The sequence below is a fragment of the Syngnathus typhle genome, linkage group LG12, assembly GCF_033458585.1.
Source record: "Syngnathus typhle isolate RoL2023-S1 ecotype Sweden linkage group LG12, RoL_Styp_1.0, whole genome shotgun sequence".
NCBI classification, from domain to species: Eukaryota; Metazoa; Chordata; class Actinopteri; order Syngnathiformes; family Syngnathidae; genus Syngnathus; species Syngnathus typhle.
The window spans coordinates 11,409,273-11,434,459 of NC_083749.1; the positions used below are offsets into that span (position 1 = coordinate 11,409,273).

Below are 25,187 nucleotides of genomic sequence, written 5' to 3' on the forward strand. Positions count from 1 at the left end.
GGCGCACCTAAAAACCTAAATTTTTATCAAAAGTCAACAGTGCGCCTTATAGTCCGGTGCGCCTTATATATGGATCAAGTGATGAATTTGTTGATCCATACTGGTTGTACACAGTGCTCTGCCAAAATGTTTTAGTACGTTTTAGTACGACTAGTAAATTACAAGGTCGCATCGCTTCCCAGCATTACGGTAACTGTAGTCAGGGGGCATCACCGAATAGCTGTTGTACCCGCGAGGCTATTTCATTTCAAAATAGGCTGCTCCGTTAATGTTTCGAGTAAATCTACGGATCGATATGGAAGGGAAACATAGGTAAGTAGTACCAATGCGTTAGATCGAACTTTAGTCAGTTCTGATCATTTTATAGGAGCTCGTTTGAGAGACGCGATTGTTTACACTTTGCTGAGGCTCATGGGAGATTGCGAGCTGAGGGTCATGGGTTTTTGCGGATGGCTAATGCTATAACGATAGCTGCTATACGCGCGAGGCTATTTCATGTCAAAATAGGCTGCTCTGTTAATGTTTCGAGTAAATCTGCGGATCGATATGGAAGGGAAACATAGGTAAGTAGTACCAATGCGTTAGATCGAACTTTAGTCAGTCCTGATCATTTTATAGGAGCTCGTTTGAGAGACGCGATTGTTTACACTTTGCTGAGGCTCATGGGAGATTGCGAGCTGAGGGTCATGGGTTATTGCGGATGGCTAATGCTATAACGATAGCTGCTATACGCGCGAGGCTATTTCATGTCAAAATAGGCTGCTCTGTTCATGTTTCGAGTAAATCTACGGATCGATATGGAAGGGAAACATAGGTAAGTAGTACCAATGCGTTAGATCGAACTTAAGTCAGTTCTGATCATTTTATAGGAGCTCGTTTGAGAGACGTGATTGTTTACACTTTGCTGAGGCTCATGGGAGATTGCGAGCTGAGGGTCATGGGTTTTTGCGGATGGCTAATGCTATAACGATAGCTGCTATACGCGCGAGGCTATTTCATGTCAAAATAGGCTGCTCTGTTCATGTTTCGAGTAAATCTACGGATCGATATGGAAGGGAAACATAGGTAAGTAGTACCAATGCGTTAGATTGAACTTTAGTCAGTCCCAATCATTTTATAGGAGATCGTTTTAGAAATTTGGGTGCGTATTATACATGGGTACAGGCTTTTTTCCAGCATTGACATGCCATTTTTAGGGTGCGTATTATACATGGGGGCGCATTATACATGGAAAAAAATGGTAGACCATTCAAGTGATTAGTTGAATACCCTACTAGTATACTTTTTCATGATATTCTAATATTTTGAGATAGGATATTTGAGTTTTCTTAAGATGTATGCCATAATCAGCAATATTAAAATAATAAAACGCTTGCACTATTTCAGTTGATCTGTAATGAATCCCTCCTCCGTGAGTCGTCACCTTATCGTGGTGAAGGGGTTCTCGTGCCCTTATGATCCTAGGAGCCATGTTGTCTTGGGCTTCATGCCCCTGGTAGGGTCACCCATGGCAAACGGGTCCTAGGTGAGGGGCCAGACAAAGCACGGCTCAAAAAGCCCCTTATGATGAAAAAGATGTATGGACACAGATTTCCCTCGCCCGGACGCGGGTCACCGGGGCCCCCCTCTGGAGCCAGGCCTGGAGGCGGGGCTCGAAGGCGAGCGTCTGGTGGCCGGGCCTTTGCCCATGGGGCCCGGCCGAAAAGGAAATGTGGGTCCCCCTTCCCATGGGCTCACCACCTGTGGGAGGGGCCAAAGGGGTCGGGTGCAGTGCAAGCTGGGCGGCGGCCAAAGGCAGGGACCTTGGCGGTCTGATCCCCGGCTGCAGAAGCTGGCTCTTGGGACATGGGATGTCACCTCTCTAGCTGGAAAGGAGCCCGAGCTGGTGTGTGAGGCAGAAAGGTTCCGACTAGATATAGTCAGACTTGCCTCCACGCACAGTTTGGGTTCCGGTTCAAGCCCTCTCGAGAGGGGCTGGACTCTCTTCCACTCTGGAGTTGCCCACGGTGAGAGGCGTCAAGCAGGTGTGGGTAAACCTATGGCCCCCCCCGGCTGGGCGCTTGCACATTGGGGTTCACCCCGGTGAACGAGAGGGTAGCCTCCCTCCGCCTTCGGGTGGGGGGACGGGTCTTGACTGTTGTTTGTGTCTATGCACCAAACGGCAGCTCAGAGTACCCACCCTTCTTGGAGTCCCTGGAGGAAGTGCTGGAGAGCGCTCCTTCTGGGGACTCCATCGTTCTACTGGGTGACTTCAATGCTCACGTGGGCGTGATTGGGAGGAACGCCCCCCCCCGATCTGAACCCGAGCGGTGTTCTATTATTGGACTTCTGTGCTCGACACGGATTTTCTATAATGAACACCATGTTCAAACATAAGGGTGTCCATGTGTGCACTTGGCACCGGGACACCCTAGGCCGCAGTTCGATGATCGACTTTGTAGTCGTGTCATCGTATTTGCGGCCGCATGTTTTGGACACTCGGTCGAAGAGAGGGCTGTCAACTGATCACCACCTGGTGGTGGGTTGGCTCCGATGGTGGGGGAAGATGCCGTTCCGACCTGGCAGACCCAAACGCTCTGTGAGGGTCTGCCGGGAACGTCTGGCGGAATCCCCTGTCAGGAAGAGCTTCAACTCCCACATCCGGCAGAGCTTTTCCCACGTCCCGGGGGAGGTGGGGGACATTGAGTCCGAGTGGACCTTGTTCCGCGCCTCCATTGTTGAGGCGGCCGACCGGAGCTGTGGCCAGAAGGTCATTGGTGCCTGTCGTGGCGGCAATCCCCGAACCCGCTGGTGGACACCGGCGGTAAGGGATGCCGTTAAGCTGAGTCCTATCGGGCAGTTTTGGACTGCGGGACTCCGGAGGCAGGTGACAGGTACCGGATGGCCAAGTGGAACGCGGCTTCGGCGGTTGCTGAGGCAAAAACCCGGACGTGGGAGGAGTTTGGCGAGGCCATGGAGAATGACTTCCGGACGGCTTCGAGGAAATTCTGATCCACCATCCGGCGTCTCAGGAGGGGGAAGCAGTGCAACGTCAACACTGTTTACAGTGGAGATGGCGTGCTGCTGACCTCGACTCGGGACGTCGTGTGTCGTCGGTGGGGAGAATACTTCGAAGACCTCCTCAATTCCACCGACACGCCTTCCATTGTGGAAGCAGGGCCTGGGGACTCTGAGGCGGACTCTCCAATCTGGGGTCGAAGTCACTGAGGTAGTTAAAGAACTCTTCGGTGGCAAGGCCCCGGGGGTGGATGAGATCCGCCCGGATTTCTTAAGGGCTCTGGATGTTGTGGGGCTGTCATGGCTGACACGACTCTACAACATCGCATGGACATCGGGGACAGTGCCTCTAGATTGGCAGACTGGGGTGGTGGTTCCCCTCTTTAAGAAGGGGGACCAGAGGGTGTGTTCCAATTACAGGGGAATTACACTCCTCAGCCTCCCTGGTAAGGTCTATTCAGGGGTGCTGGAGAGGAGGGTCCGTCGGGAGGTCGAACCTCGGATTCAGGAGGAACAGTGTGGCTTTCGTCCTGGCCGTGGAACAGTGGACCAGCTCTTCACCCTCAGCAGGATCCTCGAGGGTGCATGGGAGTTCGCCCAACCAGTCCACATGTGTTTTGTGGACTTGGAGAAGGCGTTCGACCGTGTCCCTTGGGAGGTTCTGTGGGGGGTGCTTCGGGAGTACGGGGTACCGAGCCAACTGATAAGGGTGGTTCGCTCCCTGTATCACCGATGCCAGAGTTTGGTCCGCATTTCCGGCAGTAAGTCGGATTCGTTCCCAATGAGGGTTGGACTCCGCCAAGGCTGCCCTTTGTCACCGATTCTGTTCATAATTTTTATGGACAGAATTTCTAGGCACAGCCGAGGCGTTGAGGGTGTCCGGTTTGGGGACCTCAGCGTTGCGTCTCTGCTTTTTGCAGACGATGTGGTGCTTTTGGCTTCTTCAGGCCGTGGTCTCCAGCTCTCACTGGAGCGGTTCGCAGCCGAGTGTGAAGCGGTCGGGATGAGGGTCAGCACCTCCAAATCCGAGTCCATGGTCCTCGATCGGAAAAGGGTGGAATGCCCTCTCCGGATCGGGGATGAGATCCTGCCCCAAGTGGAGGAGTTTAAGTATCTTGGGGTCTTGTTCATGAGTGAGGGGAGCTGAGCCATAAGGCAAAGCTCTCAATTTACCGGTCGATTTACGCTCCTACCCTCACCTATGGTCACGAGCTATGGGTCGTGACCGAAAGAACGAGATCCAGGATACAAGCGGCCGAAATGAGTTTCCTCTGCAGAGTGTCCGGGCTCTCCCTTAGAGATAAGGTGAGAAGCTCGGTCATCCGGGAGAGACTAGGAGTAGAGCCGCTGTTCTTCCACGTTGAGAGGAGCCAGATGAGGTGGCTCTGGCATCTCATCAGGATGCTTCCTGGACGCCTCCCTGGGGAAGTGTTCCGGGCATGTCCCACCGGTAGAAGCGGAAGAAGATGGATGGATGGATGGATGTAATGAATCCAGAATGTATGACATTTTTGTTTTTTTAATTGTATTACAAAAAATAAAGAACTTTATCACATTATTCTAGTTTTCTGAGACAGTCCTGTATATACCGTATTTTTCGGACTAAAAGTCGCTCGGAATATATGTCCCATTAGCCATAAAATTCACAATGAAGTGAAAATATATGTCGCTCCAGAGTATAAGTCGCATTTTGGGGAAAATGTATTTGACAAAATCCAACACCAAGAACAGACATGAACGAGCAACAACAGGCTAAACGATACGGTATGCTAACGTGACATAAACACAAACGAAAAGCTGAGAACGGGCCCGACGTAACATTGACGTTATCCAAATAACTATAACATAAATAACACCTTTATCAAACCATCTGTATCACTCGAAATCAATAAATCCATCGATCGTCCTTTATATCAACAATGCTGGGTGCGCGCCACTGACGGCGGTTGCACTTCAAATTATTCCACAGGCCCACATAACAATAAATAAATTATACATAAAATGACTATTATATAAGGAATAATATTATCAAACCATCTGTGTCACTCCAAATCATTAAATCCATCGATCGTCCTTTATGTCAACAATGCCGCATGCGCGCCGCGCCGCTGACCGCGGTTGCACTTCAAATTATTCCACCGGCCCATATGACGATATATAAATTACGTATATATCAAATAACTATTATACAAGCAATAATTTTATCAAACCATCTGGATCACTCCAAATCATTAAATCCATCGATCGTCTGCCACTGGCAGAGTTCGTGATCATTAAGTGCCGTCCTTTTTACCTGCCAAGGGAATTTACCGCGATTCTGCTCGTCGCGGTTTACATCCCGCCTTCCAACATCGAAGGCGACAGGATCGCGGCTCTTAGTGAACTGTACCAGGCTGTCAGTGAACAAGAGACAGCGCACCCTGACGGTTTCACCATCTTCGCTGGGGATTTTAATCATGCTAACCTGAAGTTTATTTTTCCGAGGCTTCACCAGCATGTTAATTTTCCTACGCGCGGCGACAGCTTCCTGGACCTGGTCTACTCTTCGCATAAAAGAGCTTTCAAAGCCGCCCCCATCTTGGACTTTCTGACCATATCACTGTTATGCTTTTGCCCGCATACAGACAAATGGTGAGAGCGTCCAGGTCAGTTCGCAAGTAGGTACGGGTGTGGCCTGAGGGTGCCTCTGATGCACTGCGTGACTGCTTTGGCTCTACTGACTGGAACATGTTTAGGAGGGCTGCCACTTACGACGATCGGTCAGACATTGAGGAGTATACTGACTCTGTTTCCTTCTACATCAGGAAGTGCATTGATGATGTGACTCACTCAAAATCCATCGTCACTCGGGCTAACCGGAAGCCATGGCTGACGGGGGCTGTCTTCAGGCTGCTGAGGGCCAGGGACAAAGCCTTTTGAGCGGGGGATGAGGCTGGCTTGAGGACTGTGAGGGCTGACCTGTCCCGGGGCATCAAAGATGCAAAGAGGGCGTTCTCGTGCAAAATTACCGCCCACTTCAAGGACAGCAGGGACACACGGAGCCTTTGGCAGGGCATTCAGACCATCACGGATTACAAGCCCGCGCCGCAGAGCTGTGAAGGCCGCTATCAACATCCGTAAGGCGGCGGGCCCCGACAACATCCCGGGTCGAGCGCTGAAGGACTGCGCTGGTGAGCTGACGGATGTCTTCACAGACATCTTTAACACTTCCCTGTAGCAGGCCATTGTCCAGTCGTGTTTCAAAGCTGCCACCATCGTACCTGTGCCGAAGAAACCTGCTCCGTCCTGCTTCAATGACTACCGCCCCGTGGCACTTACGCCCATCATCATGAAGTGCTTTGAGCGGCTTGTCATGGAGCACATCCGATCCGTTCTCCCCCCCACCATTGACCCCTTCCAGTTTGCGTACCGAGCCAAACGGTCCTCTGAGGATGCCATCTGCTCTGCCCTCCACTCGGCCCTCACCCACCTGGAGAGAAGGGACTCGTATGTGAGATTGCTGTTTGTGGACTTCAGTTCTGCCTTCAACACCATTGTGCCACAACGCCTCATCAGCAAACTTGACACGCTGGGCCTCAGTACCTACCTCTGCAACTGGCTACTGGACTTCCTCTGTCAGAGGCCACAGGTAGTACGTGTTGGCGACAAAATCTCCGCCAGCATCAAGCTGAGCACGGGGGCCCCCCAAGGCTGCGTGCTCAGTCCGCTGCTCTTCACCCTCCTGACGCATGACTGCACTGCAACCTACAGCGACAACCGTATAGTGAAGTTTGCTGACGACACGACTCTGGTGGGTCTCATCACCAAGGGAGACGAGACTCAATACAGGCTGGAGGTTGACCTTCTGACCACGTGGTGCAGGGACAACAACCTCCTGCTGAACGTCGACAAGACCAAGGAGATTGTTGTGGACTTCCGGAAGGGTCACACCCAACACCTGCCACTGGCCATCGACGGTGCTGTGGTGGAGAGAGTGAGCAGCGCCAAGTTCCTGGGGGTGCACATCAGTGAGGATCACTCCTGGTCCACCAACACCGCATCACTGACAAAGAAAGCCCAGCGCCGCCTGTACTTCCTGCGGAAACTCAGGCGAGCGAGCGCTCCTCCGGCCGTCATGACTACATTTTACCGCGGCACCATTGAGAGCGTCCTCTCCAGCTGTATTGCTGTTTGGGGTGGCGGGTGCACTGACTACAACTTGAAGGCCCTGCAGCGCATAGTGAACACGGCTGGTAAGATTATTGGTGCTTCGCTCCCCTCCTCGAAGTACATTTACACCTCCCATCTCACCCGCAAGGCGACCACGATTGTGAGTGATGTGAGTCACCCCGCTCACTCTTTGTTCGAGCTTCTGCCCTCTGGGAAGAGGTACAGAAGCCTGCGCTCCCGCACCACCAGACTCTCAAACAGCTTCATACTCCAGGCTGTCAGGATCCTGAACTCGCTTCCCCGTTCTGCGTAGCGTCCTGTACTTTTACTGTCTGTATGCACACTGTATAATACGCACCCTAAAAATGGCATGTTGATGCTGGAAAAAAGCCTGTACCCATGTATATTACGCACCCAATTTTTATGAATTATTTTTTATTTTTTATTTTTTTAGTCCCAATGATCGTCACACACGCAGGGAGGCAATGGGTCCCATTTTTATAGTCTTTAGTATGGTCTTAACTAGGCTGGATAGAATTATTTTTTTTGGCGTTGATTTCTCCGACTGCCCGTAAAGGCACCACCGCGATCAGTTGCGGACATGTGAAAAAGGCGTGCGGACGTGAAAAAGGCGGCTCTGTATGGGAGAGACGTTGAAGAGGAATAAAAACACCCTTGGAAACCAAAACTTGCCCCTCGTCGTGACTCGGAGCCGCAACAAATGTTTCGGATTTGTGTAGAGTACAGTGTGACAGCAAACGAGCAGGTGATCGAGTAAGCGTCTGATACGAGAGCATTGCGGTCATATGGAGCATGTTTGAAGTGAACAGCAGAGACGAAAGGAACAAGGCAAAGTGTTGTGAAATAAAATATTACCTGTAATACGCATTTTGTTATTTGCTGATTGAAACTGCTAATTAAACTGTGAATTGAAACTAATAGGAAGAAAACAACTCTCGCTCTTTATATAGCTGACATGTCTTCGGATCCATAGTGCGCATGCGCAGTCATACTGCCTCCGTATGACGTCCGGTCCGCGATGGAGATTAAAAAACAAACAATATTTGACAATAACACACCATCAAGGATTGCACCATCGCATCAAACGATGTGTCGTCAATTATGAATTTTACTGACTAAGTGTGTTGGGCAGGATGGCTGAATGCGATGCGCGATTGACAACAAACAAGAAGAAAGGTGATTTCAAGTTTTATTTCGAGGGAGATTTGTCATGTCTCGTCCCCAGTTTTGCTATGTGTCAAGGTTGCCATAGTTTCTGTTCGCGTCGCCCCTCCCTTCCTGTGTCACCTCAATCAATGTAACGTGTTTTGTATTTAAGTCCTGTCTGCCCCTCGCTCACCGTCGGATCATTGCATGTGTTACTGTCATGAAGTCTGTTTGGTTTCTGTTCCTGTCTTTGGTAATGTCACCCTGTCTTTTTGTTCCACGTCTTTGTCGGTGAGTCCTGCTGTTGGTTTTGTTGTACCATGATTTTCTTAAAAAAAATGAAAAGAATAAAATAAAATAAAAAAAATTAAAAATTAAAAAAAAATTGTACCCATGTATAATGCGCACCCCAGATTTTAGGACAATAAATTAGTTAAATTTCGCGCATTATACACAAAAAAAAACGGTATTTATTATTACTCTTATTATTTATTGTTTGTGCCTTCTTGTTTTTTATATTGCGTCGTTTACTTGTATGTCTATCGTGTAATATGTCTTGTCACCGTGGGATAGAGAAAACGTAATTTCGATCTCTTTGTGTGTCTCGGCATGTGAAGACGTTGACAATAAAGCAGACTTTGACTTTATGTCAACAATGTGCGGCTCCGGCCGGGTGCGCGTTGCTGACGGCGGTTGCACTTCAAAATATTCCACAGGCTCATATGATTATAAACAACATTTTTATCAAACAATCTCTGTCACTTCAAGTCATTCAATCCGTGATTTGTCCTTAATGTAAAACACCGCCGCGTATGCGCCGCGCTGCAGTTGCAGTTCAGATTACATATATATATATATATATATATATATATATATACCGTTTTTTTCCGTGTATAGTGCGCAATATTTAACTAATTTATTGTACTAAAATCTGGGGTGCGTATTATACATGGGTACAAAAAAGAAATTTTAATTTTTTTTTTTTTAATTTTTTTTTTTTTTAAAGAAAGTCAACGTACAACAAAACCAACAACAGGACTGACCGACAAAGTCGTGGAACAAAAAGACAGGGTGACATTACCAAAGACAGGAACAGAATGACAGTAACACATGCAATGATCCAACGGTGAGCGAGGGGCAGACAGGACTTAAATACAAAACACGTTACATCGATTGAGGTGACACAGGAAGAGAGGGGCGACGCGAACAGAAACTATGGCAACCTAGACACATAGCAAAACTGGGGACGAGACATGACAAATCTCCCCCGAAATAAAACTCACCTTTCTTCTTGTTTGTTGTCAATCGCGCATCGCATTCAGCCATCCTGCCCAACACACTTAGTAGAATTCATAATTGACGACACATCGTTTGATGCGATGGTGCAATCCTCGATGGTGTGTTATTGTCAAATATTGTTTGTTTTTTAATCTCCATCGCGGACCGGACGTCATATGGAGGCCGCCATTACAGATGCGCAGAACGGTTGCGCAAGACACGTCAGCTATATAAAGAGCGAGAGTTCAGTTCTCCACCTATTAGTTTCAATTCACAGTTTAATTAGCAGTTTCAATCAGCAAATAACAAAATGCGTATTACAGGTAATATTTTATTTCACAACACTTTGCCTTGTTCCTTTGGTCTCTGCTAGAGATGCACCGATCCGATATCTGGATTGGATATCGGCCCCGATATCAACAAAATAGATGGATCGGGTATCGGAAAATGCAGCCGATCTGTGAGCCGATACTTTCCTTAATCTATTAGGACGCGGGCTACGTCATACGTCAGCAGCACGTGTGCCGCATGCCACGAGGGTTTTCTAAACAAACGCAAACATGGAGCGAACGTTCGCTTATCTTCCCCGGGTTGCTAAGCGGACGTCAAACCCTGCGCGTTCGCTTCTTTTCGGGTTGCTAATGGGACGTCAAAGGCTGCGCGTTCGCTTCTCTCCCGAATGGGGGGGGGGGGGGGAGGCTAATCGGATGTTAAACGCTGCGTGTTCGCTTCTCTTCCGGGGGGGTGTTAATGGGACGTTAAACGCTTTGTGTGGCGGGCTCCATCTAGTGTGGAAACTGAGAAGCTGAGCTCAAGCTTCTTGTGCGGGCCATATTCAATTATGTTTTCAGAATTTGCTGCGGGCCAATAAAAACTGGCCCGTTAGTTTGGACACCCCTAATTTAGAGCAAAGAACTGTGTAGTCTGCCTGATGCCATTGCCTTTGGTCTTTTCTGTTCCACATGTAGAGTTATGTAGCTTGTTAAGTCAACCATAATATCGGATCGGTATCGGGTATCGACCGATACGCAAAGTCACGGCATCGGTATCGGTATCGAAACTGAAAAAGTCGGATCGGTGCATCTCTAGTCTCTGCTGTTCATCCTAAAACACAAAGGCGCTCTTTAAGCAATGCGACAGTGAGCGCCCGGCGCGCTGCGGTTGCGCGACCGCACCAAATTAAGCTCCCTGCGCAGTGCGCACTGAGGTCCACTTAAATTTTAGAAAGTACATCAGGACTTTAAAAATAATTCTCCACCTATTAGTTTCAATTCACAGTTTAATTATCAGTTTCAATCAGCAAATAACAAAATGCGTATTACAGGTAATATTTTATTTCACAACCCTTGTTCCTTTCGTCTCTGCTGTTCACTTCAAACACCCTCCATACGACCGCAATGCTCTTGTATCAGACGCTCGCTCGATCACCTGCTAGTTTGCTGTCTGTCACAATGTACCCTACACAAATCCGAAACATTTGTTGCGGCTCCGAGTCACGACGAGGGGCAAGTTTTGGTTTCCAAGGGTGTTTTTATTCCTCTTCAACGTCTCTCCCATACAGAGCCGCCTCTTTCCCGTGCGCGGACGGAGCGCGGTGGTGCGTTTAGGGGCAGTCGGACAAATCAACGCCAACAAAAAAAATGACATCCAGCCTAGTTAAGACCATACCAAAGACTATAAAAATGGGATCCATTGCCTCCCTGCGTGTGTGACGATCTTTGGGACTTAAAAAAAAAAAAAAAAAAAAAAAAAAATTTAAAAAAAATCATAAAAATTGGGTGCATATTATACATGGGTACAAGCTTTTTTCCAGCATCAGCATGCCATTTTTAGGGTGCGTACTATACATGGGGGCGCACTATACACGGAAAGAAACGGTATATATATATATATATATATATATATAAAAATTCCCCTCTCACCCTCCGCGGGTGGTCTCCCACTCCAAGCTCGGGTCCTCTACCAGAGGCCTGGGAGCTTGAGGGTTCTGCGCAGTATTTTGGCTGTTCCTAGCACTGCACTCTTCTGGACTGAGATGTCTGATGTTGTTCCTGGAATCTGCTGTAGCCACTCCTCCAGTTTGGGGGTCACTGCCCCAAGTGCCCCAATGACCACGGGCACCACCGAGGCCTTCACTTTCCAGGCCTTCTCAAGCTCTTCTTTGAGGCCCTGGTATTTCTCTAGCTTCTCAAGTTCTTTTTTCCTGATGTTGCCATCGCTTGGTATTGCTACATCCACTACCACGGCCTTCTTCTGTTGTTTATCCACCACCACAATGTCCGGTTGGTTCGCCATCACCTTCTTGTCAGTCTGGATCTGGAAGTCCCACAGGATCTTGGCTCGCCCATTCTCTGTCACCTTAGGGGGTGCTTCCCACTTTGAACTTGGGGCTTCCAGTCCATACTCTGCACAGATGTTCCTGTACACTATGCCAGCCACTTGGTTATGACGTTCCATGTATGCTTTCCCTGCTAGCATCTTACACCCTGCTGTTATGTGCTGGACTGTCTCAGGGGCCTCTTTGCACAGCCTGCACCTTGGGTCTTGTCTGGTGTGGTAGATCTTGACCTCTATTCCTCTGGTGTTCAGAGCCTGTTCCTGTGCAGCCATGATGAGTGCCTCTGTGCTGTCCTTCAGTCCAGCTTTTTCCAGCCATTGGTAGGATTTCTTGATGTCAGCCACTTCACTTATCTGTCGATGGTACATCCCATGTAGGGGTTTGTCCTCCCATGATGGTGTCTCTAGCCACTCCTCCTCTGTTTGCCATTGTCTGAGACATTCACTGAGCACGACATCCGTTCGGGCCTTTTCCTTGATGTACTCATGGATCTTGGCTGTTTCATCCCGAACAGTGGCTCTCACACTCAGTAGTCCTCGGCCTCCTTCTTTGCGGCTAGTGTACAGTCTCAGGGTGCTGGACTTAGGGTGGAACCCTCCGTGCATGGTTAGGAGCTTCCGTGTCTTGACATCTGTGGTCTGAGTCTCTTCCTTTGGCCATCTTATTATTCCTGCAGGGTATCTGATGACTGGCAGGGCGTAGCTGTTTATTGCCCGGATCTTGTTCTTGCCATTTAGCTGACTTCTGAGGACTTGCCTTACTCGTTGTAGGTATTTGGCTGTGGCTCCTCTCCTTGTGGCTTCATCGAGGTTGCCATTTGCTTGTTGGATACCGAGGTACTTGTAGCTGTCCTCAATGTCTGTTATTGTTCCTTCTGGGAGTGAGACCCCATCTGTATGGACTACCTTCCCTCTCTTTGTCACCATGCGACCGCACTTCTCTAGTCCGAATGACATTCCAATGTCTGTGCTGTAGATCCTGGTTGTGTGGATCAGTGAATCGATGTCTTGCTCGCTCTTGGCATACAACTTTATGTCATCCATGTATAGGAGGTGACTGATGGTGGCCCCATTTTTGAGTCGGTATCCGTAGCCAGTCTTGTTGATTATTTGGCTGAGGGGGTTCAGACCTATGCAGAACAGCAGTGGGGACAGAGCATCTCCTTGGTATATGCCACATTTGATGGAGACTTGTGCAATTGGCTTGTAATTGGCCTCAAGGGTTGTTTTCCACAGTCCCATCGAGTTTGCAATGAAGGCTCTCAGGTTCCTGTTGATGTTGTACAGTTCCAAGCATTCAGTGATCCATGAGTGTGGCATGGAGTCGTAGGCTTTCTTGTAATCAATCCAGGCAGTGCACAGGTTGGTGTGTCGAGTCTTGCAGTCTCGGGCGACTGTTCCGTCAACCAGCAGCTGGTGTTTGGCTCCTCTGGTATTGCTGCCTATGCCTTTCTGTGTTGTGCTCATGTATTGAGCCATGTGCACACTTATCTTAGCCGCTATGATGCCTGACATGATCTTCCATGTTGTAGGGAGACAGGTTATTGGCCGATAGTTGGATGGGACTGTACCCTTCGTGGGATCCTTCAGGATCAGGATTGTGCGTCCTTCAGTTAACCATTCGGGGTGAGTTCCAACTTTTAGTAGCTGGTTCATTTGTTCTGCTAGGCGCTCATGGAGTGCAGTGAGCTTCTTAATCCAGTAGGCATGGATTATATATATATATATATATATATATATATATATATATATACACATATATATATATACACATATATACACACCTTTTTTTCCCATGTATAATGTGCCCCCATGTAAAATACGCACCCTAAAGATAGCATGTCGATGCTGGAAAAAATTTTGACTCCTACTTAAGTCCGTAAACCTAAAATTATTTCAGAAAAAAGATCATCTTTGCGAACAACCGGATGTTATTCTGCCGGTCAGTATCACTGCGCATGCGCTAGCAAACTCGATAGCGGAGAAATGTTTTGGATTTGTGTAGGGTACATTGTGACAGCAAACGAGTAGGTGATCGAGCAAGCGTCTGATACGAGAGCATTGTGTTCGTATGGAGCGTGTTTGAAGTGAACAGCAGAGACAAAGGAACAAGGCAAAGTGTTGTGAAATAAAATATTACCTGTAATATGCATTTAGGTTTAGAACTGAACTCTCGCTCTTTAGTATATAGCTGACGTGTCTTGCGCATCCGTTCTGCGCATCTGTAATGGCGGCCTCCGTATGATATCCGGTTTGTGATGGAGATTAAAAAACAAACAATATTTGACAATAACACACCATCAAGGATTGCACCATCGCATCAAACGATGTGTCGTCAATTATGAATTTTACTGACTAAGTGTGTTGGGCAGGATGGCTGAATGCGATTGACAACAAACAAGAAGAAAGATGATTTCAAGTTTTATTTCGAGGGAGATTTTCTTCTTCTTCAAAAAAAGAAAAACCCTTTACCCATGTATTATGCACACCCCAGATTTTAGGACAATAAATTAGTTAAATTTTGCGCATACATGGGAAAAAACGGTATATATATGTATAAAATCATAACCTACCGGTGTGGCATAACCACTAACTAACCCTAACTATAATTAACTACCACACCCTGTTTTTCAGGTTTCAGCCTGATCCCGCGATCTGACACTTTCCCCCTCAGGATATTAATTTTCCTTTAACATAACCCCTACTCCATTTCTCTTCCAATCCATACTGTAGCAATCGAAACTCTGCCCCCGAAATGTCTGGCCTTACTACCTGTCCACCTAGCAGAGATGGGGACTCGAGTCACTGTGACTTGGACTCGAGTTGACTCGAGTCACTGTGACTTGGACTCGAGTTGACTTGAGTCGCTGTTGTGATGACTTGTGATTTGACAAAAATAAAAAAACTTGAGACTCGACTTGGACTTGGAAGTTAAAGACTCGGGACTTGACTTGAGACACGATGACTTGAATGACTTCCGTGTTACATATTTAGTTTATGTTTTCAGTTTGAATATAAAATTACCAATACATTTAAAAAAGTAATATCAATAACACGGTAGGAGCGCAGGCTGAGAATGGCGTTGTCATGATTGGATCGCTACCCTGTCAATCAATCAGTCGTGCCCTCTCTACCTACCTCACATGTTTATTGGAGAATCACGCCCCTTTATATCAGACATGCACAAACATGTCAGCGGAAGCGGTACCGCGAGTCATCACCTTCGGCTATCGTAATTACCTTTATGACGGCAAAAGACGGACAGCACAGTGCAAGATATGCAACAGAAACATTTCAGACAGCCAGACGACAACTTCAAACTTTGTCCGTTTGAAGTTTATAGAGCTCTGGTGTCTCCAGATGTTACAGATGCAACATAACATTTTTCTAATGCTCTTTAATGTGTTTCTTCTTTCAGATTTTTTTGAGATTATTTTTTCATATTTGCAACTCAAATGTGTCAGACACTGTCGGCAGACGTTCATTTGTTTAGATTGAGCTGTCAATCATTGTATGAGGTAATTTCTTTTTTTGTTTGATTCCATGGTGTATTTGACTGAATATCAGTAATTACAGTGCAAATCCAAATTATTGTCATATTTTTTAACCAGTTAGACACATTGGACAATGATGGTTACTTAAAGGTACTTATATCTTGTCTTTTCACGTTACTAAGATCAGATTCCGCGGGTAGAATTGCAATAATAATGTGACTTGACCTGGCCTTGACTTGACCTATTTAAGGACTTGACTTGGACTTGACTTGACCTATTTAAGGACTTGACTTGACTTGCCCAAGAAAAAAATGACTTGGGACTTACTTGAGACTTGAAGGTTAAAACTTGAGACTGACTTGAGACTTGCACATGTGTGACTTGGTCCCATCTCTGCCACCTAGTCTCATGGACACACGATATACTTTTCACCTAATCATCAAATCAACTAATTCCAAACAATTGATCTGGTGAATGAAATATAATCTATTTCACAGAAGGGGCAGTAAGACAATAAGTCATGTACATCTGCATTAAAGTGTAAGGCATAGCAATCTAGCAATTTTTGCCAACAGAATTTGAGTACTTACCACGGAAAGCATTGACATCTCCATAATGGATTTGTAGCACAAAGTAAGACACTCCTGAATTCCGTCCAACTTCAAACCCAACATCTATCAAGGAACAGGGCCAAATTAAAATGAAGGAAAACAAGAATACAATTTTATAGTACAGTTCACTATCAAAACAAAAACATAAAATTATTGAATTTGTCTTTTGCTATCTTAATTGTACATGAAAAATAATGCTATTAAATTAATTAGAGACAAAATATTTATTTATTTAACCATAATCAGTTGATTTAATAAAGTCACATTTAAAAAAAAATAACGTTTCACTTTGGTTGTCATGACAGTTATTTTTTTAACTGAAATTCTAAAATGTACTACAGGTTGCTTTCAAGTAAAATGTGTTGGAAGACTTGGAAAATCATGCAGTTAAACGTCAGCAATTACAAGTTATTACTTTAGAACTTGTTATACAAGTGTTTTTGTAGAATAATGTTGAATTAAAGTAGCCTAAATGTTCAAAACAATTCCAAGACCTAATGGTACCTGTTTTGGGTGCCATTATTGGGTTTATCCCTACTAGGTGGTTAAACTCCCCTTAAAAACCGGTTGTTCAAAAACAAAGGTTGCAAAGACTTTAAATTGAGGTTGTATGCTTAAAAGGTGCAAGGTAATCTCACCACACAGTGTGTTGCCATCTCAGGACTCAGACCGGCAACTCACTTTGCAGTGAAATAGTTGCTTAAGCAGTAAAAATCAAATGTGTTTCATTGAAAAAAGAGAGAAGACAGATTGCATTTGGCTTCTCTGGGAAATGGCTGGACATTTAAGTGTCTTGTATGAAAGTTATTTTGAAATAGTTTGGGAGTTGGCCTGAGCATTCAGACAGATGCCTCTCACTGTTATTCCCAAGACATTAAGTAAAATGGGGGAGCAGGCAAGTGGTCAATAAACCAAATCGCTGTATCGCTGTTTGGGGTGGTAGCTGCACTGAATACAACATGAACGCCCTGCAGCGCATAGTGAACATGGCTAGTAAGATTATTGGTGCTTTACTCCCCTCCCTGAAAGACATTTACACCTCCCATCTCACCCGCAAGGCGACCACGATTGTGAGTGATGTGAGTCACCCCGCTCACTCTTTGTTTGATCTTCTGCCCTCTAGGAAGAGGTACAGGAGCCTGCGCTCCCGCACCACCAGACTCACCAACAGCTTCATACTCCAGGCTGTTAGGATCCTGAACTCTCTCCCCCCATCTGCGTAGTGTCCTGTACTTTTGCGCTATATTCTGACTGTCTGCTGTATGCACACTTGCTCCATTTATCTCCTCTTATTTATTATGTTATTTGTTTATTTGTTATTTATTCATCACTCTTATTTATTCAATGTTTGTGCCTTCTTGTATATATTTTTTGTGTTGTTTACTTGTATGTATATTGTGTACTATGTCTTGTCACCGTGGGATAGTGGGAACGTAAATTCGATTTCTTTGTGTGTCTTGGCATGTGAAGAAATTGACAATAAAGCAGACTTTGACTAAAAGGATTCTCAAGCAAGTCTTCACTATAGTGACATTTAAATTGATCCTGGGCCAGGTCATGACATACTCTTAGGGTGAGGCTCATGTACATTCATACATGCTACATGACAATATTTCTTGGAAAATGTACCTTTGGGTAGATTTGTTGGTGGTGCATTTCGAGCCCATGCATACAAAATGGATGTTTCATCAACACAAGTACCCCGTGTAGTGCCACAGTCCCTTGAATGAAAATGTCAAAGTCAGTCATTCAAAGACAGTGCATTGCACATCATCAGAAACAGACTCACACAACAACAAACTGCTGTGTTGGTACCCTTGAAGAAAAATTCACAGTGATGCCTAAAATGTCTTGAAAGCAAAAAAAGCATTATGTTGTTGTGTTTGACCAAATGAAATGTTTAAAGAATGGAAATGAAATTGGCCTGGACAATAACCATTGCACCCTTCAATTGGTGCACAACCTATTCAACCCACCATTGCAAATTTCTACAACTCATCAGACAGCACCTGTATTTTGCTATTTAACAAAATGCACAGGGTCCCATACTGCAAGTATGACCACTGTGGGCAAATACATTTTCAATGGGTCATGGAGCTCAACAGTGTAAAATATGAATAAATATGAATTTAATGTATTTTATAAAATATCATATTATATTGTTTTAATAAGCTGTCACTGTGTAACGCTTGTATTTATTGTTGTAATGACAAAATAGAGACCAAGAAAAATAATGAAAAAAGTTCATTAATATTAAAATGACATCTTTGAGAAGCACACCCAAATTGTTATGTTCACCCCTGGCTATAATAATAAATATACAATGAACATGTGGAAAACTAACACCATGTTAGGTATTACCAGTAGTTGGTGATGGAAACGGGGGTCTTGCAGCCAAACAGCAGCATGTGATGGACTGTGTTCATACTGGCCTGAGGCATGAAGTCCACTGAGAAGGAAAAACATTTGGTTAGAATGATTAAATAGGAATATGTACCGTATTTTTCAGAATATAAGTCATGTTTTTTTTCATAGTTTGGGTGGGGGGAGGGTTGACTTATACTGAGGAGTGACTTATATGTTGATTTTTTTCACAAATTTTCAAAATTTAAAAAAAAAAAAAAAAGGTGAAACCGCAATAAATTAACCGCGATGTAGCAAGGAATTACTGTAGTTTGAACTGCAAGTGACATCGGCGGCGCAGCGCGGCGGTTGTTTACAAAAAGGACAAAAGGATTCGATCACGGGATGACGAACATGACGAAGGCATCATTAGCGGCTTTGTTTGTAAGTGACAAGGAGGACGAAGAAATTGAAAGATTTAATGATTTGGAGTGACACAGGAGGTTTGAAAAACTATTATGGCTTTTACGCACGCCCGGACCTACTCTACGGAGCTCTCTTTCACCTCCGTGGATGGAAGTCGGAGGCCGACGCTCGGCCAGGTGGCTGCCCGGGGACGGTGGATGGGGCTCGGACATGGCTTTTACGCTCGCCCGGTCCTATTCTATGGAGCTCTCTCCCACCTCTGTGGCTGGAAGTGACACCTCCGGGGATGGAAGTCAACGCCGCCACACGCCTGGAAGTCGACGCCGGTGCTTGTGGCGGTGAACTATTTATGTTATAGTTATTTTATATCAGGGCTGTGGACTCGGTCGGATTTTTGCACCGAGTCCGAGTCCGGCTGTCCATTTTTTCAGTTAATTCATGTGACTGCTTAGTCTTTATTCAAGGCTAATTTAGATCAAAATCTAAATAATTACAACAGTTTTATGATGGCTTTGTCTTTATTAAACATATAAACGAATACAGTAAACAGATACTTTCAAGTTTTAATCGTTAATTACACCATTATAGCTCAGACATGTATCTAAACACAAATAATTAGTGACGACCCCTTATTTGGAAAGCGAAAAACCCATGTCGTACGGCGTCAGCACTATGTTGTTTTCAATAAAAACATGAAGACCTCACGTTTGCGTCAGTCAATTTTAATTTTTATAAAGGATTATTCTCATTGAACCGGGGTGCATTCAAAGACCAGTCGTCCCGACGGAACACTCATTCACTTCACTAGAACGCAACAATATAATTACGTGAGCTCTTTGCATAAACCTCGATGCAAAGAAATTCCTCTTTTTGGGTACAGGCTACAAGGAGTATATATTACAAAGGAGACTTTATACTTAATTGTGATCATCATTCATCCATCCATCCATCCATTTTATTTTATTACTCAGGTATTTTCAAAGCAAATTAATATTGTTGCATTTATTAATTTGCTTTAACATGACAGCGCAATATAATTAAAAGCTGACACGATAGCAATGTCAAACGTGTTCATTTAAGAAAAAGCCACACACGTTTTTGATCAAATCTTTCATAACGAGAATGATTTGAGTGAATTGATTTTACAATTTTTATCCCCCCTCCCCACCATCTGTCACTTTGCTTGGGACAAAAGGAGCCTTCAGAACTGAAAGTGCGTCTCAATTATTCATTCAAATCAATTCACTCAGATCATTCTCGTTATGAAAGATTTGATCACAAAACGTTTCCGTCTGTACGACTGTTTTTTGAATGCACCCCGCTTCAATGGCAGAACGCGGATGAATTTAAAGACATCAAATGAGAATAATCCTTTATAAAAATTAAAATTGACTGACGCAAACGTGAGTTCTTCATGTTTTTATTGAAAACAACATAGTGCTGACGCCGTACAATGCCGTACGACTTCGGTTTTTCGCTATAATTTGGTATAATTCGAGGTAGTCCAAGCTCACCCAAAGTTAAGGTTTCATGGGAATATTATTGTCATAATTGTCTGGACCATATATGATAATTGTTTAATGGTAGTTATTGATAGATCTTGAAGATGTAAAGTTATAGGTGCATATAGCACGTTCATTGTAAGAGGGGAAGAGATGTTGTGTATTTTGGGCTAACTCAAATTCCGTAGTAGAAAAACCCCGGAAGTGGGATGGGCGCATTCTGTGTTGTTGTGGTACGCCCTGTGAACGCACTGTGAGTAAGGAATAAAGCAGTTATCATTCACGTCGTTGTCCGACCTATTCTTGCTATCTAAGAACCTGGAAAATAGTAAGGATATAACATATATCACGGGTCATTACGACAAGTTTGGTGGAGTTTTTACTGCTTCTTCCAACTCCTACCGCGCTGACTGTAACCTGACACTCTCTGGCTGCGTCTTGCCTTTTTTTTTTATTGTCGGACTCGGTGGACTCGGTCAAAATCAGCTCCGAGTCCGAGTCCGGCAAAAATGACCGAGTCCACAGCCCTGTTTTATATATTTTATTTCGTGTAGCAACTTGTATATGTTTTTATCGTTACAGTTCAGTAGTTGTTGGCTCGTTGAACTCTTGTTTTGTTAAATAAAGAGCCGTTTACCAAACCCACATCTTTCCTGGTACTTTGTTAACGCTACAATATTGTTATATACTACATTTTTGGAATAACGACGAGGCTGACGTCAGGGCGCACGCGCAGCGTTGTTGACAAAGGACAAGGAATTTGATCGATGAATTTAATGATTTGGAGTGACAGATGGTTTGATAATATTGTTAAGTCGCACCAGCCATAAAATGCCCAAAAATGTGAAAAAAAACATATATAGTCAGTCGCTCCGGAGTATAAGTCACATTTTGGGGGGCAATTTATTCGACAAAATCCAACACCAAGAACAGACATGAACGAGCAACAACAGACTAAACGATACGGTATGCTAATGTGACAAACACACACGAGGAGCTGAGAACGGGCCTGACGTAACATTCAGTTACTTAAAAAAAACTATTCCATAAATAACACGTTTATAAAACCATCTGTGTCACCCCAATTCATTAAATCCATCGATCGTCCTTTGTCAACAATGCCGTGTGCCGCGCCGCAGTTCAAATTATTCTACATGCCCATACAACGATATATAGACTATATTTTAAATAACTATCATATAAACACCAATATTATCAAACCATTTGTGTCACTCCAAATCATTAAATCCATCGATCAAATTTCTCGTCTTTTATCGATCATCCTTTGTCAACAATGCCGTGTGCCCCGCCGCAGTTCAAATTATTCCACAGGCCCATACAACGATATATAAACTATATTTTAAATAACCATTACATAAACAACAATATTATCAAACCATTTGTGTCACTTCAAATCATTAAATCCATCGATCAAATTTCTTGTCCTTTATGTCATCCTGTTGACAGAGGACATGTCCAGAGGATATGGCGCTTTAAAGTGTTAATTACTTTATTTGATTTTTTCTCTCTATTTTTCATGTTTTGAATATGTTCAAGATAAAGATATCAAAGCATGTGAAGTGATCAACTGTACTAAAAATAACATGTGAAGTGGTCAACTATACTTGTAAGTAAGTGATGTGTTAATGATCAAGTAAAGATTTGTGAAAAAAAACATACATAAGTCGCTCCTGAGTATAAGTCGCCCCTCCACCCAAACTATGAAAAAAAACCCGCGACTTATAGTCCGAAAATTACGCTAGTTATATACTAATCTGTGGAATAACAACGAGGCTGACGTCAGCGGCGCACGCGCGGTGTTGTTGACAAAGGACGAGGAATTTGATCGATGGATTTAATGATTTGGAGTGACACAGATGGTTTGATAATATTGTTGTTTATATGATAGTTATTTGATATATACTTTATATATCGTTATATGGGTATGTGGAATATTTAGAATATTTAGACGTCAGCGGCGCGGCGCATACGCGGCATTGTTGACATAAAAGACGATCGATGGATTTAATGAATTGGAGTGACACAGGTGGTTTTATAAACATGTTATTTATGCAATAGTTATTTGAATAAATCTGAATGTTACGTCAGGCCCGTTCTCAGCTCTTCGTTTGTGTTTATGTCACGTTAGCATGCCTATTGTTTAGCGGCTAAACAATTAAAAACTCCTTTCCTCGGGGGCCGGATCCCTACATGTTTTCCAAGTTTCCCTCGTTAAACACACCTAATTCAAATGTCCAGTTCGTCCTCACTTTCAGCAGGAGCCTGATTAATTGAATCAGGTGTGTTTAACGAGGGAAACTTGGAAAACATGTAGGGATTCGGCCCCCGAGGACTGGATCCTGACACCCCTGGTTTAGCCGGTTGTTGCTCGTACATGTCTGTTCTTGGTGTTGGATTTTGTCGAATACATTTCCCCCCAAATGCGACTTATACTCCGGAGCGACTTATATATGTTTGTTTTTTACATTTTATTGTGCATTTCATGGCTAATGCGACGTATATTCCGGAGCGACTTTCAGTCCAGAAAATATGGTACTTATACTGTATACAACTTTAAAATAATACTGATTAACCAGATTTTGCATTAAACACATTCGTTTTTCATGGCGCCTTGATCCTACACTCATAAAGAACATAATTCATTAGAGGACTGATATTTAGACACCAGTCTCTTCAAATGGGAAAGCATGAAGAAAAAAGAACACGGTTAAACAGAGATGCTAGTTGGAAAAAAAAAAAAAATTTCATGACATAATTACAAATAAAAAAATTAAAAAAAAAAGATCATATAATGATCATATTCATTTAGTGTACCATGGTTATAATGGTAGAAAATCTTTAATATAAATACAATTTGCTGTGGCGGTAAATTACTCATCAAGAGTGGATATATAAAATGGATATAAAACACGTATTCTGATATACAAACAGTATGAGGCCGCGCAATTAAAAAAAAAAAAACTTAATGTGGTTGCGCAAGGGTGCACACGAATGTAGGCTATGAAATTCACCAATTACGTTCCAATTCATGTTAAATGGAGGTTAAATGGTTTACGTGTAAAGTGCCTTTCATTAACACCAAATAAAGTTCAAGATTTTTTTTCTGATCATAATTCCCTACCCCTTGACTAAGGACCCCAGATACAGGTGAAGAAAAACAGCCCCAGAGAATGACGCTACCATCCCTATGCTGTAGGATTGGTCTTCTTTTGGTAATAAACAGTTTTGTGTTTGTAATAAACATAGCTTTTGGAATAATGGCCCAAAAGTTCAACCTTGCTTTCAGCAGACCAAAACACATTTGACAATGAATTTACTCACAGTCAGTCACTAAAATAAAATGGGTGTGTGAATCGCAACTTTTAATTTGGAATCCCTGCTGTGATATGATGAAAATCATCTATTGAAACAAACCTGAACTTGGCCTGGCAGTAAAATGACTTTGTAACAACATTAGATAATGATTTTCACATCAATGATGTCATACCTTATTGCACCTTATTATTATATACCTTATTGCACTGGTTTGGATACAGCGCTATATAAGTGAACTCAATTTCCTATTTACTATTGGTGTAATTTGTATTGCATCCATTTATAAAAATGTAATGCTGAGCAAGGGCTACAAAAGGGATCAACTAAAGTCAACCAGTAAAAGATGCAACACATTTTTGAGTAGATGTTTGATAGGAAAGATACTCACCGACATATGCAGCATGACTCTCGGTTGTTGGCACAGGAAATGACATGCAAAGGTAAGTGTCGGACTACAAAAATAAAATAAAAATAAAATCATACATACGGTACATATACATATAGACACACATAGGTATTGTAAATCTTGCATGAAGGAGCTAAAGAGGCTTTTCTAAGCTTTATTCCATTTTGGCAAGTTTTTTTGTGTGTTAAGTGCATGTAAAAAGCAGTAGTAAACTGTCTCAGAGTGCTCGCTGGCTGGCCGCGGCATTCCGAGGCATGAAGGAGGAAGGAAAATAAATATCAGCCAGTGAGATCAGTGCATTGTGCTGCTGTGGCTGCCTCACAGTTCACTGTCAGCGACAATTCTGCTAGTGCCCCAATAAATTTGAACAGAAGCAAAGGAGGGTAAAATTGTACTATCCCGCAGCAGGCACATACTTGATTGACAGCTGAAGTTGAGCCTAAATGGACACACCTAAACAGGTTTGCAGACGAAGACGGGCTCTATTCTTTATGATTTTGGAGCCTTATATTTTGCTTTTATTCATTAAAATTTGGCAGGCTTATTAATAAAACTTTTATTTGTGGTGTCAAATTTACAATACTTTCTTTGTCATGTTACAGGGTCTTTAATCAATTTACTGCAAAATCGTTCATCAACCAAGCTCTACAGTTTATGCAGAATTGAAAGTGAAAGTTTATACAGTTGGGTTTTTCAATTCAGCATGCCTACCTTAACTGGGATGACCCCAGGCATCCGAAGAGCCATAGAGAAGTTGGGAGAGTCTGAGGAGATCTGTGGCCCATTTGCCCTTGGCAAACAATCACTGAAATCTGATCCAGCACTTTCCTGAATCCTTATGGACATACAAATATATCGGATTTATATCTAATACATATTTGGACACCTACGTACACGTTTTGATTTTTATACATGTTTAATAAAGAATATCCCAGTTACAATTATGTAGTGGACATTTACAAAGTGCAGACTCAGTTTTCATTGAAGGTATCCACAATCAAATTAGAAAAAGTTTAGTTTCTTAGCACAAGTAGCTGTATCATGCTATTTTAAGTATTCCACAGATAACTATAGTCATGTATATGGTTATACATTACTTTTGGAAAAATGGTGATCTAATTTCTTATGAAATACAGTATCT

The 25,187-nt window shown here is 43.8% G+C and overlaps 1 protein-coding gene across 5 annotated transcripts in view; it reads right to left on the minus strand.

Annotated features, from left to right (window-relative positions):
- pam (peptidylglycine alpha-amidating monooxygenase) overlaps positions 1–25,187 on the minus strand; it is a 112,770-nt gene that overhangs the window by 78,527 nt on the left and 9,056 nt on the right. For all 5 annotated transcript variants that reach the window (XM_061293148.1, XM_061293149.1, XM_061293145.1 and 2 more), the window contains 5 exons: positions 24,758–24,881; positions 24,029–24,092; positions 18,395–18,482; positions 17,663–17,754; positions 16,013–16,096 (listed from right to left, as the gene is read on the minus strand). In XM_061293148.1, coding sequence (XP_061149132.1) covers positions 16,013–16,096; positions 17,663–17,754; positions 18,395–18,482; positions 24,029–24,092; positions 24,758–24,881 — 452 coding nt within the window. The remainder of the gene's footprint in view (positions 1–16,012; positions 16,097–17,662; positions 17,755–18,394; positions 18,483–24,028; positions 24,093–24,757; positions 24,882–25,187) is intronic.